Source organism: Bicyclus anynana, chromosome 12 (genome assembly GCF_947172395.1).
Source record: "Bicyclus anynana chromosome 12, ilBicAnyn1.1, whole genome shotgun sequence".
Classification (NCBI taxonomy): Eukaryota; Metazoa; Arthropoda; class Insecta; order Lepidoptera; family Nymphalidae; genus Bicyclus; species Bicyclus anynana.
Genome location: NC_069094.1, coordinates 4,188,251 through 4,204,922, shown reverse-complemented (window position 1 = coordinate 4,204,922; position 16,672 = coordinate 4,188,251). Strand labels below are relative to the sequence as shown.

General features: G+C 38.4%; 1 protein-coding gene across 1 annotated transcript in view; it reads left to right on the top strand.

Annotated features, from left to right (window-relative positions):
* LOC112043461 (uncharacterized) overlaps positions 1–16,672 on the top strand; it is a 287,873-nt gene that overhangs the window by 263,301 nt on the left and 7,900 nt on the right. Inside the window, exons 3-11 of the mRNA XM_052884583.1 lie at positions 459–580; positions 6,486–7,295; positions 7,727–7,867; positions 8,770–8,894; positions 11,951–12,079; positions 13,110–13,278; positions 13,711–13,874; positions 14,458–14,625; positions 15,706–15,908. Of these exons, the coding sequence (XP_052740543.1) occupies positions 459–580; positions 6,486–7,295; positions 7,727–7,867; positions 8,770–8,894; positions 11,951–12,079; positions 13,110–13,278; positions 13,711–13,874; positions 14,458–14,625; positions 15,706–15,908 (2,031 nt within the window). The remainder of the gene's footprint in view (positions 1–458; positions 581–6,485; positions 7,296–7,726; positions 7,868–8,769; positions 8,895–11,950; positions 12,080–13,109; positions 13,279–13,710; positions 13,875–14,457; positions 14,626–15,705; positions 15,909–16,672) is intronic.

The following is a 16,672-nucleotide window of genomic DNA, read 5'->3' as shown; positions in this document are numbered from 1 at the left end:
ACTTGATAAATGGACTATCTAACACAAAAATATTTTTTCAATGGGGACCTGTTTCCCTAAGATTAGCGCGTTCAACCAATTTAACTATTTATATTTTTCATTTCTTTTTTTTTTATTCTTTACAAGTTAGCCCTTGACTACAATCAGTACCTGATTTTAAGTGATGGAGTATAAGATGGCAAGAGATGGTAAGTGAGGAGGATAAAAATCCATACCCCTTTTGGTTTCTACACGGCATCGTACCGGAACTCTACATCGTTTGGCGGTACATCTTTGCCTGTAGGGTGGTAACTTGCCACGGCCGAAGCCTCCCACCAGCCAGACCTGGGCCAATTAGGAAAACCTCAATCAGCCCAGCCGGGTATCGTACCCAGGACCTCCGTCTTATAAATCTACCGAGCATACAACTGCGCCACGTCAAATCTCATAACTTATATCTGTATTATCGTTTGTTGCAGAAAGTTTCGCATAGTGCTGCAGCCAGACCCGACGTCGGTGTTCGCGGACGGCGTCCAGTTCCACTCGTCCGCTGGACCCATAGACTACAACACCAAGCTTGTTTACTCGGGGAAATTGGAAGGTAAATTGACCTATTTCGTTCGTTATCAACCCGTATAAAAAGCTCACTGCTGCACTCGAGTCTCCTCTCTGAATGAGAGGGGTTAGGCCAATAGTCCACCACGCTGGCCCAATGCGGATTAGCAGACTTGACACACGCAGAGAATTAAGAAAATTCTCTGGTATGCAGGTTTCCTTACGATGTTTTCCTTCACCGTTTGAGACACGTGCTATTTAATTGCTTAAAATGCACACAACTGAAAAGTTGGAGGTGCATGCCCCGGACCGGATTCAACTCACACCCTCCGGAATCGGAGGCAGAGGTCATATCCACTGGGCTATTACGGCTAATTATACGCTATTTCATGTGACCTTTTTTACTTGATGACACCTATAAGCACAATTCCCTTCAGTCATTCAACAACAGTATATTTTTTATGAATCATTGCAGGGTGTCCTATCAGATATTTATTATCTGATAGGACACCCTGATCGATCAATAAACAACAAGAACGAAAGAAAGAAAGAAAAATATTATTATTTGGTCAGTAATCTTAAAACTAAGCTTTCATATTTTACGACGATATATATTATAACGAGAACCGGTGGCTTAAAGTGCTCTCTCCTCATTCGCACGAGAGTTAAAACAGCGATACGTTAAATCCCAGCGTTGGCGCTTTAATTTACGTTCTTAATTTAATTCATGGTCTATTCCAAATGCCCAAAATTGAAAATGCAACACTGCTCGATAAAAAGCGGTGTTTCAAAAACGCTGTCGCGTGACCACATGAGTATACTTGGGAATGCATTTGTTGTTTTTTTTGACGCTTTTTTATCGTCCGTTAAAAAACCCCTCGTGCGAATGAGGACTTAGTGCTTTACGTTCTGTACACCAGCCTGCCAATTCCGTGGTGTTTTTGTGAAAACAATGAATTTTATGCGGTTTTCATGTTCGATTTACTTAAGATTAAAGTTTTTTATTGAAATTCGTAGTAAGTCATTAAAATAACTAATTCTACACGGACAAATTCGCAGGCATTCGCTAGTTACAAAGAATCAAATCTATTAATGCTTTAACGGTATGGGAGGGAGACACGCCCTCCTGTTTAATGTAATTACTATGGAAAATCAAAGAGGAAAGAAACCCTATAAAAAGCAACGGCTTGTTTATGTTAATGTCTGCAATTAACAAGATTATACGAAGCGCTTATTTCGCTGTGGACAGGTAATATCCGTATCGGTGTGCATATAAAGACATAGATACTGCCGACAAAACAGAAACGCAAAACTAGTCTGTACTAATATTATAAAGAGGAAAGATTTGATTGTTTGTTTGTTTGCATTAAATAGGCTCCGAAACTACTGAACCGCTTTGAAAAATTCTTTCACCGTTGGGACGCTACACTAATCTGCAACGAGACAGTTAAAGTAAATTAGACTAAATCAGCAAACAAAATAGAATGAAATGAATAATATAATTCTAATTTAATAACAATTGAATATCAGAATTACAATCACGTCATGTATAATTCAGCACACATCCGACTTTACGTATACAATCTGATAACAATGTATGCGTCGGATGTCTTGATTAGATGTATGCCTAGTGATTACAACTACACCGTCTCGACGCAATTAGTAGTTCGGCATCACATGATCACGTCGAATGAGCGACAATTGTGTATGTACCCTCGAGATTTATGTTTATCAGTCCAATATACTCGTTTGCATGGATTTTACCCAGGCAGAAGTTATGGACTGTACCAACACCGCTTCCCAACTCCTAGCTGCTATTAAGATTCGTAATTACCTAATAGATGAAATGGTAGATACACCACCGAATTATCTAAAACGTTAAAGAAATGGATTAAATTACCAATGTATTATACTATTTTTGTGAATAAAGTTTTATTTGTTTCGTAGAAGAAGCTTTGAGTGCAATAATTATTTTTCTTTCATTAAGATGACCAGATTAAAAAAAATATCCTGTAAAAGAAATATATGTAAACCATCATTTTAAAAACTTGAACACATATTGAGCTTTGTAAATTGGTATAAAACTTGTGTCTACTGTTTGTAGTTACAAAGTTGCAAGTAAAAAATGTAAGGCGGTGGTGAGTGATGCATTAATTGAAGCCGTTTCAATCATAAAGGTTCATATTTTCAGGCGGTTCTTTCAGAAACGGCTTTAATAGGGATGATGACAGTTTTTTAAATTGTTTATAAATTAAGAGTATGCTAATAGTAAAGCAATTTTGTAAAAGTAACAGTGTATCTGCGATCATTACTTTCGGAGCTACAGGGATTTAAAGGGTCAGATTTGCGGCGCTACCGCGAATCCCTGAAAAACGCCCCATACAAAATGGTACGCACTTATGACGTCGTAGGCAATTAATGATCGTTAGATTTGTATGGACGTTTAAACAAAATTACTAATATCTTTGTTATTTCTGCGTTTATGTTTATAGTTCATATATTAAAAAATGTCACATTTAATGTAAGGAAGCTAAAACTGTATGAATTTTCATCTAATTACAATATAATATTTTTAATAGATTTTGAACTTTTATAATCTTATTTATTTTGCAAACATCCAGTCAATCTTTGCTTTTTATGTATTAATTAGTTAACATTGACCTTATTTACCCGAATGTATCATTAAAATCAATGTATTCAAACCTAGTCATCATCCCCATTAATATGCCACTGGGCACTGGTTTAGCACCGCCTTCAAATTGATCAGAAGGTAGCACATACGATGTTATTTTTCGCTTTTTACTTTATTTTTGTGATTTTAAAGTCGTTTAAACATTTATGTCAAAAAGATTTTATTCTTCAAAATGTTTTACAACATCTGCATAAATTATTAATAGCAAGGACTTGTTAAGTCTGAGTTAATTATTCTTTGCATATGTACATGCCAATTATCTTTATGGATGGTATAATCTCAGTCCATCGCACATTTCCTTGTCATCAAGATAATGAATTAAGGACGGGTAACAAACTTCGATATTCTGCTACCTTAGTACGAGATTGTATATTTAGGACCATACGAGTACTGATGAGGTGTTGGAATTGGAATAATAGAAATTTAATACCACTTGTTTCAAAGATTCATTCTCTATCTAGATCTATCTATTGTTTAAAATTTTTATTTAAAACTTTTCTATAGAGACACCAATGATAATTTTATACTATAGATCGGTTATGTCCCTACAAAATCACCGCAAAAAGTGATCCGAATAATTGGCTACAAAACTGAGCGCACACATGCACAATTTTGTCTTTAATTCCATTATTAATTTACACTTCCTAAACACACAAATCGACTTTGTAGCCGATATTTAGGTATTATTTGTTTAAATAACGTTCTTTGTTGACCACAACTAACATTGAGATGTGGAAAGGAGATCATTCATTTTGGACCCTTTTGGAAAGTGCCGGCCAACGAAAAAAAATGACACGAATCGTTAGAACTAGTCATTTGGAGTAATAGTTAATATGGCATGAAAGTTTTAGGAGGGCTCTGAACCAAGTTATACAGGTTCGACGTTTCGTTATTTCCATACATTTTGTCGATTTTCAAAAGTGCCCGTCAAGAGAAAAAACTGATACGTATCGTTAGAACTGCCCATTTGGAGCAATAGTTAGTACGGCTTAAATGTTGTAGGACTGCACTGAACCAAGTTATACAGGTTCGATGACTTGTCACTTCTATACATTTTACTGAGTTTTGTAAGTGCCCGCAAACAAAATAAATCATACGTATCGTTATAACTAGCCATTTGCAGCAATAGTTACTATGGCATAAACATTGTAGTAAAGCTTTGTGTCGAGTTATACAGTTTCGATGATTCGTTAAATCCATTTATTTTATTGATTTTTTAAAGTACCTTTTCACAAAAATATGCTACTTATGGTTATGGTATAGCGCGTTATATACTTATATAACCTCTTTTGAGCGCTTAATTTTTCATGACATAGTAACACATCTAACAGTATTTAACATCATTAAGAGACACTGATTATATACTTGTTGTATTATGGACATTTAATTTCTTAATGTCTCCTTCTACGGAAATCATCGTTACCTTCAGTTGAAGGCTAACAACACCATGTTCGGTTAATGCGTTAGCTATAAACATCAATAAAATACAGATTTAACATTGACGTTTCAATTAGGTACTGTATTTTTTTTTTATTTTAGATTTTTGTGAAAGTTATGTAATAGATATCTTGACAAATATTTACTTTCACTTAAACACAAAACCTTAATCTAAAAAGTATGTCGGAGAAAACGGGTTTGACATCAGAAGCGGTTGTCTGCATAACCCAATTATTGAATGAAAGCCAGTCAGGTATAACAATTCCCACTAAGAATGTTACCAATACACCCTGAGTGGCAGAGAATGACCATGAGTAGAGTCACGCACTTGTGAACGATGTGCGTAGGGTTAAAGGCGCCTTTGACAGACTAGCTTCGTACTATCTCGCCTCATGACGACACGACTAAGTTTCCGGCTTAGTAAGGTAATTTCTAAAAATCCCCAACTCACTGTAGATGCATTAATAGTCAAACATTAAAATGCGATGGATGGATGATGGATGGTGGTATACTTACACAAATATCGTAAATCGAAAACCATAAACTGTAGCGTGCAATCTCGTATTAGGGGTATTGTAGCAAACTTAATAAAACGAAATTACGAGGTGCGACCCATCTGCTACATTCAAGACAAAGTGAAATTTGATGAAATTAGTTCACAAGTTTAATGGAGTGTGCTTCTTGGGAGTTTGACTTTGTCTCCGTCGTGCGGCGTGACAGACAACCGACTCAACTCATTTCAATATTAATGATGTATACGCAATACTTGTATATAGTCAACTAGCGGATGCCCGCGACTTCGTCCGCGTGAAACTCGATGTAAACTTTCAACTACCCCTACCCCTACCACTACCCTAACCTACCCCTACTCTACCCTGCCCTACCCCTACCCTATCCCCACCCTACCCCTACCCTACTCCTACCTTACTCCTACCCTACTATATAATAAAATATCAAATTGTCATCCATACGTCATTACATATCTGTCACTATACGTCAATTACATAGCTTTCATTTGCGTTTTGCGTTTCATTTCAAGTCACACGGGAATGCTGTCGAACGGGATAAAAAGATATTCTATGTCCTTCTCCTGGCTCTAAACTACCTCCCTGCCAATTTTCAGCTAAATTTTTCGGTTCAGCCGTTCTTGAGTTATAAGTGGAGTAACTAACACGACTTTCTTTTATATATATAGATGTGTATAATAGAGAGTCGTCGCTTCACCTTCATATAGTTAGCTACTGATAGCAAACCTCGAAGTTCTAAGCTTCTTCCATCACACTAGACTTAATTCACAACTTTTGCCTCAATTCTAAAGTTTTCATTTAAATCTATACTAATATTATAAACACGAAAGCAAGTTTGTCTGTCTGTCGGTTACCTTTTCACGGCCAACCACTAAACAGATTTGAATAAAATTCTTGAAGCAGAACATACTTTTTTCTGGAATAATCCACGGGTTAAAAAAAAACGGATTTTACGCGAACGAAGTTGCGCGCGTCCGCTAGTATATAACTGTCTCGTTCTAGTAAATAGCAAATAAGGCTTCGAATTATGAGGTCTGATTTAGAATTCTGGGTCGGGCTATGAAGTTATGAACTATTAATCTCAATAGCTGCCTCGGAATTGGTGGTAACACTCCCGTTCCAGAGTCCCTTCCAATTCATTGTCGATCAACATATTTTGATAGTGATAATTGCAGAATCTAACATCCACAGTAAGTTAAAGCGAGCAGCATGGTGGATCTAACCCTGCAGTGAGCCACTTAAATGGGAGATTATAATGATTCTTTTACATCAGTTCATCAATTGTTTTGTTGCAGATGACGATTCCTCACTCGTTTACGGTGTCATCACCGCTGACGGTCTCTTCGATGGAACAATATGGACTCCCACTGAAGAGTATTACGTCGAACCTCTATCCCGGTACGACGTCAACCATCCTTCCATGCACAGTGTCATCTACAGGAGATCAGACGTCGAGCATCCCCATGCAATCCACGATAACCCTCACTGCGCTTCACATCTTCTCCACATCAAAGGCAAACTGGGATACCAAGGGGAACTGTTCAACTTTACCGACCAGGTGACAGTTGAAGAGGCATTCAGCAACGACACAGATGACTTGAAAAGCGAAATAAACAGACGTAAGAAGCGATGGCTTCCCGAAGACGAAATGCAAGACGATGAACCAAAGAAGAATCCCGAACTACCGTTAGACTTAGACGTTCCGTACACCAGTAATAGTGATCCGTTTGATAAGTTCAGTACGAGAAAGCCAAAAACCAAAATCGATAAAAGTAACCTCATTACTAAAGTGCGACTCGACTCTGAGGAATCGAGACCGAAGCCAAAGACGCATGTCGAAGTGATAAAGACTAAAGCAGGTGTTGTGACTGTTAGTAAGGATATAGTTAAGAAGGAGCCAGTAGGGTATACTGTATTGTCCGCAAACGCGAGCGACGATGGGAGACATGTAAACAAACGGGCAACTGTAGACCCGAGGAAAACAACTTGTTTAGTATATTTACAAGCCGACCACATGTTTTACCAGAGATATGGCTCAGAGGAAGCGTGTATAGAAGTTATGACTCGACACGTGCAGAAAGTTAATGCGATATATAAAGTTACAGGTAACTTTGGTTTCTTATCATTGTAGCTAAAGTTTCATAGTTTTACAATGTAAAATTTTATGATAGTAAAACTTACAATGAAACCTTTGACACGGGATGAATATAGAAGCTATTCGTAATATAAACGTAATAGGTAGAAATAATCTACTAAGTATTACTTTAACCTGAGAAATAATCTAATGTTTGAAAATATTCAATTGTTCTTTCCCCATTTTCACCGTCATATCTTGTAAACAGCTGCACCGATTTTAATGAAACATATCTAAGAAACATCGCTGCAAAACCAGCTTTTAAATATATAACCGGTCCTAAATCGATTTACTTATTTAATTGCTACAGTGCTTGCTCATTTATTTCGTCAAAGGTAAAAAATACATTTGACCTCTTTTTAACTTATTCTTCTAATAACTGAACTGTTCGTTTTATTATAGATTTCAATCAAGATGGAAAACCGGATAACATAACGTTTATGATTAAAAGAATTAAGGTTCACACGCTAGACGCTCTCAAAGACCCAGCTTACAGGTTTCCTAACAACTACGGAGTAGAGAAATATTTGGAACTGTTTTCAGGTAATAATAACTTTGCTTAATAACTTTTTGTTGTCCTTTTCCCTAATTGAAGTTTAATGCTGACTCAAAAGTTTGTTTTATTATAATTGTCCTTCTTAAATACATTTCTCTGTTAATTAAGAAACTGCTTGTTTTTAGAATAACAATAAAATTAGCAATATTTGCGGTCGTAACTTGATATTTTTTTTTCAAATATGTTCTACATTTTTTTTCCAAATCGAATGACACTTATCTCATACTTATGTGACTCTTAAAAAAATTCTAAAATGAGCACATGTTAACTAGGCTAATAATAGTTCTTAAGGCTAAGTTACATGAGGATAGTTTATACACAATAAATGGCTGCCTAGAAAGAAATTTTCTTTTCACAGTTATAATTGACGAAACAAGCAGATAGCCCATCTATACTAATGTTATAAAATGGTAATGTGTGTGGTATTGTAGGCGGTAATCTCTGGATCTACAAAACTGATTTTACAAATAGACGTACCAATAGAAAACCACACGTTGAGTGTCATAAGCTATATTTTAGCTTCGTATTCTCACGGGAACGGGAACTGCGCAGGTGAATACACGGGGCATCGGTTAGTCATCTATAAACTGAGCAAAATTTCGCAGGGCATGCAAAGAACGCGTCTTACAACGTACTGTCCTGTATCCATTGACCTAAGGTAGGTATTAAGCCTCATGTGCCTGTAATTACAGCAGCAGTTAGGACCTACAGGCCGGAATGCAATGCTTCTTAGCGGCAAAATAGGGGTAGAATTACTTCCACAGATGAGCTCTGTCATAAATATACTACTACTACTGTCACTCACATTTGATAAGCTCTCCGTGTAACTTAGCCTTTAGCCTTTAGTGGGGAAAAAGAATTTTGATCGACATTTTCATTGTTTTTTTAGAGGAAGATTACGACGCGTTTTGTCTGGCGTACATGTTTACGTACCGGGACTTTGAAATGGGCACATTGGGTTTGGCCTGGACCGGTGATCTGAAAAACGCTGGCGGAGTCTGCGAAAAGAATGGCGTAAGTATCAAGTGCTTTTTAAGCAAGCTTTGTAAGCAACGCGAATAACGATTGCGAAACAAATATCATCATCATCGTCAACAACCGATGGACGTCCACTGCTGGACATAGGCCTCTTGTATGGACTTCCAAACACAAAGCTAGAGCCGCCAACATCCAACGGCTCCATGCAACCCGCTTGATGTCCTCGGTTCACCTAGTTGTAGGGTGCAACCAACATAATCGAATCTAATAAACTTGCTAATACTTTTGATAATAATTATTTCGTAGGCAATAGATTCAAAGTAAAGAATATTGTACCTAAGTATTCAATAAAATCCGTAAAATATGATTTAGTACCGTATAAAAACGTCTTTATATTACGTTATTGTAAAATCTATACTAATATTATAAAGAGGTAAAGTTTGTAAGTTTGTAACAATTCTTTATAAGGGGTAATCTTCGGAACTATGATCCGATTTTAAAAATTCTTTTACCAGTAGAATGCTACGTTATCAGGGAGTGCTATTGGATATTTTATATTTCTATCATATAAAACTACTGAGTCATCACGGGTTTTCTCGTAATAGATAAAGTCGAGCTAAACAAATACTAAAGCTACATTCATAATTACAAAACAATCATGCTAAGTATTGTATTTTTTTGGTAATCTTTTCTACTAATTATATACCTAGTGATAAAGTAATACGAGTAGTTTATTTTATCTAACGGAACATCACTTTGCCAAATTAAGTGGATAGTGCCAGCGTAGTGGAGACCACTTCTTGAATTAGTCTTGCATCCTCCGGGAATTACCGTTGAGTGCATCACACTAATGTACCTACTAATCTTGTTCCAGTATCCAACGCATAAGTTGGTTTGCTCTTTATTTTTCCTCGTTTCTTGTCTGAATCTATATATATAAAAATGAATTGCTGTTCGTTAGTCTCGCTAAAACTCGAGAACGGCTTAACGGATTTATCTTATCTTGGTCTTGAAATGTTCGTGGAGGTATAGGGAAGGTTTAAAAGATGAGAAAAAATCAAATAATTTCCGGGAAAACCCTAAAAACTGCCCTTTTCTATTTCCCATACAAACGTTTAAGAGTCAAGCGGTAGGGGTAGGGTAGGGGTATAGAAGGGTAGAGTAGGGATAGAGAATAAGTGCACTTATGTCAAAACGAAGGTTTGGCCGGGTCCGCTAGTTTTAAATATAAGTTTACTTTTACTATACGAGTACTTAACAAAAACTTCTTTCACTTCGTTGCTATTTATTCGATAACAAGATTTTTTGACATGTGCGATATTTAAAAATTTACAAATCTAGTATTTTTTTTTTCAATTTTTTACCACTTTCCTCTACTGAGATGTGAGAGACATTACGTCACCATGATAGTAAACACCTACTATTTAAGGGACCGATTGTTTTAGTCATTCATTAATTAGATACCTGTTTATAGCAATGATTATTTTATACTATAGATCGGTTACGTCCCTACAAAATCACCGCAAAAAGTGATTCCAATAATAGGCTACAAAACTAAGCGCACACATGCACAGTTTTGTCTGTAATTCCATTAATTATTTATGTATATATAGATTTTACACTTCTTGAACACACGATATTTAGGTATTATTTGTTTAAATAACGTTCGTTGTTGACCACAACTAACTTTGAGATGTGGAAATTTCTTCTATTGAGCTCCTCTTTTTTCATTACCTAGTAACACATCTAATAGTATTTAACATCATTGGTTTATAGTTATAAAATTGAGATTTTGTACCGGCTATCATTAGTTCATTTTATTTTGTTTCAACATGAAAGTTGAATTAGACTAAAATATTTTCTAACACCGAAACATGAGGGAAAAGCTGAAAGTACCCAATCAACTGAAATAACCTACAATAAATTAGCAAACAATGAAAAATAAAAAGCCATAGTTAGTGTAGATTAGGAAACACATTAACGTTTTAGTACCTAAACCTAATTACGGCCCTTGACCGAAATAAACGAAACTCGAGTACCCGTTAAAGGTTAAAGCTTAATGTAGTTAGGTCATTTCCCGGATATTGACTATCTACTACATGCCGTTTGTTCATTATACGTTTTTTTATGACGTAAATAAAAAATCTATCACACAGTTAATAAGTCGGGTCCACAGATTAAAGAGTAATCTGTAAAAATAAAGGCAGATAGAGCGCACGCATCACGACGGTGTCGTAGCCGTTCCAAATAGAAAATTAAAAAAAAAACATTCTCGAGTCGACACGACGAGTACGACGTACGACACGAATGAGTAATTTTTCATTATTATTTAAGAATAATGGCGTTTTATATGTTTTTAAATATTTTAAAAATTGTTTACAAAAACTAAAGAAATAAGATGGAGTATCTTTTTATTGGTAATTATTGAATATTTATTATATTAATTTACGTAAATGTTGTTAGTATTAAATTTTGAAGTACAAATTATGATATACTTTATGAGGATGTCAAGAAAACTCGTGACGTTCGGTTTTTTTTAATGGGTTTCACCGCGCTGCTTGTTAAGACTCTTTCTGGGTCATCTTTATTCTGTGGTCGGGTCAGTCGTGGTTCTTACCAGTCTTCTCAAAACTTCTCGGATTTGTATCCGAGAAGTTTTGTGTTTAATCCACGCTCGTAAAACTATTGTCCTTCCCAATCTTAGCCCAAATTTTCTACTTAGTTGAGAAGAGGTATTACATAAGTATTTATAATACTTATTTAATACTTAGGTAGGTAGGAGGTATTAATTAAGTATTTAATACGTCTTCTTAAGTATTTATAATACTCGTAATTATTTTAAAAAATGCTAGGTGTATTATGAAAACGATGCTTTACTACTTTTAATTTGATTGTTAATTTACTTTAGCAGCAAACATAAATCAAACATACCATTGACTCTCAAAACTTCTACAAAGAACAACAAAGAAACAGAACAAGAATTTGTGATTGTATTAAAACTTTGAAGTTTTAACAGGCATTGTATATTTTGGCAGGCCTACTTTCCGGTATAGCGTTTGCAGTGTTCGTGAGAAAATTTAATTGTTTTGCAGCACTACCGCGGCAGCATGAAGTCGCTCAACACCGGCATCGTGACATTGCTGAACTACGGCAAGCATGTGCCGCCTGCCGTCTCACACGTCACTCTCGCGCACGAGATCGGACACAACTTCGGATCACCGGTAATTATAGACTAGAGGGTGCGCTACAGTCCGCTCAGGCATCGTGACGTTGCTGAACTACGGCAAGCATGTGCCGCCCGCCGTCTCACACGTCACTCTCGCGCACGAGATCGGACACAACTTCGGATCACCGGTTATTGTAGACTAGAGGGTGCGCTACAGTCCGCTCAGGAATAGTGACGTTGCTGAACTACGGCAAGCATGTGCCGCCCGCCGTCTCACACGTCACTCTCGCGCACGAGATCGGACACAACTTCGGATCACCGGTAATTGTATACTAGATGATGCTCTACAGTCCGCTCAGGCATCGTGACGTGGCTGAACTACGGCAAGCATGTACCGCCTGCCGTCTCTCACGTCACTCTCGCGCACGAGATCGGACACAACTTTGGATCACCGGTAATTGTATACTAGAGGATGCGCTACAGTCCGCTCAAGCATCGTTACGTTGCTGAACTACGGCAAGCATGTACCGCCTGCCGTCTCGAACTTCACTCTCGCGCACGAGATCGGCCACAACTTCGGATCAGCGGTAATTGTATACTAGATGATGCTCTACAGTCCGCTCAGGCATCGTGACGTGGCTGAACTACGGCAAGCATGTACCGCCTGCCGTCTCTCACGTCACTCTCGCGCACGAGATCGGACACAACTTCGGATCACCGGTAATTGTAAACTAGAGAATGCGCTACAGTCCGCTCAAGCATCGTGACGTTGCTGAACTATGGCAACACCTGCCGCACATTACTTTTGCGCACGAGATCGGGCACAATAGATCTTCGGTAGATGGTGTAGATGTAGACAGCTGCATGTCATTCCCATTAAAACATAAGCGTGATAACATTGCGCTTAGTTACTTTATCGAAGTATCTCTATTAGTTATTTAAATCAATAAAAAGTTCTACATTGGCCTCCAACTAAAATTCCCGTGAACTATTTTCATGATATTGCTTACGTCAAACTCACTCTTTAATCTCTCTTCTATTTTACTACTTCTACGACATCTCTCAAATAGAACTGTATGTTCCAGCATGATCCAGAAATGTGCACGCCCTTCGGAGAGGACGGCAACTACATAATGTTCGCGCGCGCCACGAGTGGCGACCGCAAGAACAACAACAAGTTCTCGCCGTGCTCCCTGCGAGCCATTGACCCGGTGCTCAACAACAAGGCGCGATCACCAAAGGGATGCTTCACAGGTACGACGTGTGCGACTCTCACCCTAAAACGAATGCCTAAACTAATCACACGATTAGATGACCGATAAGGCATGTGCAATTAGTCCATATTTTTTAAAATCACCACACGCAAAAAAATCTGCGGCCGCCCTTTGACCTATAATTCGGCCCTGTCGCAGAATCCGTTCTTTGCAGATGTCTACCGACTACCTCCCTGGCAAATTATTTCGTTGTACATTTAGCGGTTTTCGATATTTCGTGATAAGTGATCTTTCGCTTTAATATAGATCTAAGTATTTATACTCATATAGTCACTCGTTTGTTGTTTGTTTTTAAAAATCACGCTTAGTTTGGTTTTATGTTAGAAGCATGTTTGTTAAGCCATTTTTCATCTAAATTACAAAAACAAAATTAGGTTGAGCTTATATTAATATGATTATTATTTATCCACAGAACCACAGCCAGCGATTTGCGGCAACGGCGTGGTAGAAGAAGGCGAGGAGTGCGACTGCGGCTGGGCCTCGGAGTGCACCGACGTGTGCTGCCGCCCGCAGGCCGTGCGCCCGCACTACAAGCCGTGCACTCTCACCGAGCATAGCGTCTGCAGTCCTAGTCAGGTAAACTTCAAATTTAGCGTTGACACGTACAAACCGTCAGGGGTATAGGTAGAATGAACTTGTAGCTCTTCCAAATCAGCCTGCTTCCATCTAAGACTGCATTGTCACTTATAATCAGGAGAGATCGCAGTCAAGGGGTAACTTGTCATTGACCGAATAAAAACTGTACCACATTGAACGACGTTTTTACGGGACGGGATATGAGGCTTAACACATACCCCTCAGATAGACACAGACAAGACAATGCATGTTAATTTCATATCCTGTGAAGAATACATCTGAGAAGACATTTATTTGTAACCTCAACTATACTTTAAAAACAACGAAAACTTTCCTTATGGATGTCTTCCAGTTCCACTACACACTGGTGTTACACCCTTGTTCCTCCGAGAGCACGTTAAGCCGTCGATCATTATCTTTCTCATCTTATAAAGGTTGTTAATAAATGTAACAGTAGGTATCACCAACACGAATTAGAGCAGCGTGTCTAAGCTCCATAACCTTCTCCTATGAGACCTGACCCTGTAGTGGATAATGATAATTATCTTAAACATCTCTAAAGAGTTGTATGAATTGTTTCCAGGGTCCATGCTGTACGTCGTCGTGTACGCTCAAGTTCGGCGACAAGTGTCGCTCGGACAACGGCTGCCGTGACGCCGCGCACTGCGACGGCAAGCGCGCCGCCTGCCCTGCCAGCAGGCACAAGCCCAACCGCACCAGATGCGACAAAGAGCTCGTCTGCTTTATGGGAGTGAGTACTACCATTTACTTATGTTCTACGGCAAATTCCTCTAGGACAAAGGCAACCGCGACACCGCTCACTGCGGAGCTTGTCACAAGGTGCTTGTCTGCTTCATTGGATTTGTCTGCACGTAGTTCAGTAACGTTACAATCTTTGACCTGACTGCAGCGCATCCTTTAATCTACAATTACCAGTGATCCGAAGTTGTGTCCGTTCTACAATTACCGGTGATCCGAAGTTGTGTTCGATCTCGTGTGCGACAGTGACGTGCGGGCGGTACATGCTTGCCGTAGTTCAGCAACATCACGATGACTGAGCTGATTGTAGCGCATCCTATAATCTACAATTACCGGTAATCCGAAGTTGTGTTGTGACCGATCTCATGCGACTAACATACCCTGATGTTCAACTCCAAGATTATCATATAATAATGTTCCTTATCCATTAGATAGAACCAACTTCACCTACCGGGGCGTAGTTACCACCCTATCAGCCGTATCAATGATATGGTACCCCCGGTCTGCTATGGCCTCGTAGGCATTTTTTTTGTTTATTTAAATATAAAAATTGCTACCAACCCTAAAAAAAGAATAACATCTTGTAAAGTATTCTACAACAAACATTTTTATAGGTACCAATTTTACTTTTTAGTGAAATAGTTAGGCGTAAATCAAAAAGTAAGAGATTTTCGGGATTTTCGGGATCATATATTGGCCCCAATACAACCAACTAATTTTGACACAGGGCAAGACACGCTACGCCTACTACTATTTAAATGTAATATGTTGCTACATTTGAACCCAAAATAAAATATTACATCTTGTGTGTGTCACAATAAACATTTTGGTACCAATAATACTTTTTAGTGAAATAGTTAGGCGTAAATCAGAGATTTTCGGGATTTGCCGTTCATGTATTGAGCGCCCCAATCAACTTTGAAACAGAGCACCTCCAAGACACGCTATGCCACTTACCTATACTAAGAGATTTTCGGGATTTGCTGATCATCTATTAGGCCCCCCCAACTAATTTTGATACAGGGCCCCTCCACGCTACGCCACTGTTCATCTATGTTAATCTGTGTTCCAGGAGTGCACAGGCTCAATCTGCCTGGCGTACGGGCTGGAGTCGTGCCAGTGCGCGCCGCGCAAGGACGACGCGCGCTCGGCGTGCGAGCTGTGCTGCCGCAAGCCGGGCGCGCCGTGCGTGTCGTCCTTCCACTGGAACACGGCGCCCTACGACGTGCCCGACATGTACGCCAAGCCCGGCACGCCGTGTAACGACTACAACGGGTGAGCACAACTTCCACTTACAACAATTTGCATCTACACCCACCTGGATGCTGAATTGAACAACTGATTCCCACGTAGGCAAAATACGAAATTAATTTCCTAGACCAATGTTACAGTACCACATTGTAAATATTAGTAAGTAGTAAAAACAGAGCGTCGGGAGAAGCAGTATGATTGCTGATTGTAATTACAAACGAGGCTTCATGTTAAGCCTCGTTTGTAATTACAATTTTGGCATGTGTAAGTTAGTCCGGTCAAATTACCAAAAAATGAGAGTAAAGTTACCTACATTCCCACCAAGCTGAAAATCGGTAAGATTGTTTAAAATATCATTAAAAACAAAATTTGAAAGTTCCCCATCTTTCCCCTGTAAGGAAAAAATTTTATTTAAGGTCAAAGGTCAAAAAAATGAGTTCTTCGCGATTTTCAGCAAAACTGTAAGTTTTATCATAAAAATACCTTAGACAAAATTGTAGATCATAAAATTATCTGCAAAAAAATATATTAATACTTTTTTTCTACGAGCCACCGTTTTTGAGATATAACGATTCAAAAAGTTGATATGGGGAACTTTCAGATTTTATTTTTAATGATATTTTAAACAATCTTTCCGATATTCAGCTTGGTGGGAATTTATGTAACTTCCAATGTTTAAATTGACCGGATTAAATGTGTACATCAACCTGAGTCGTTGATACGCCTCAGGTTGATGTACACGTGGCAACATTTTGTAAGACATCCTTATAAGCCCTGTGAAGTTTTTC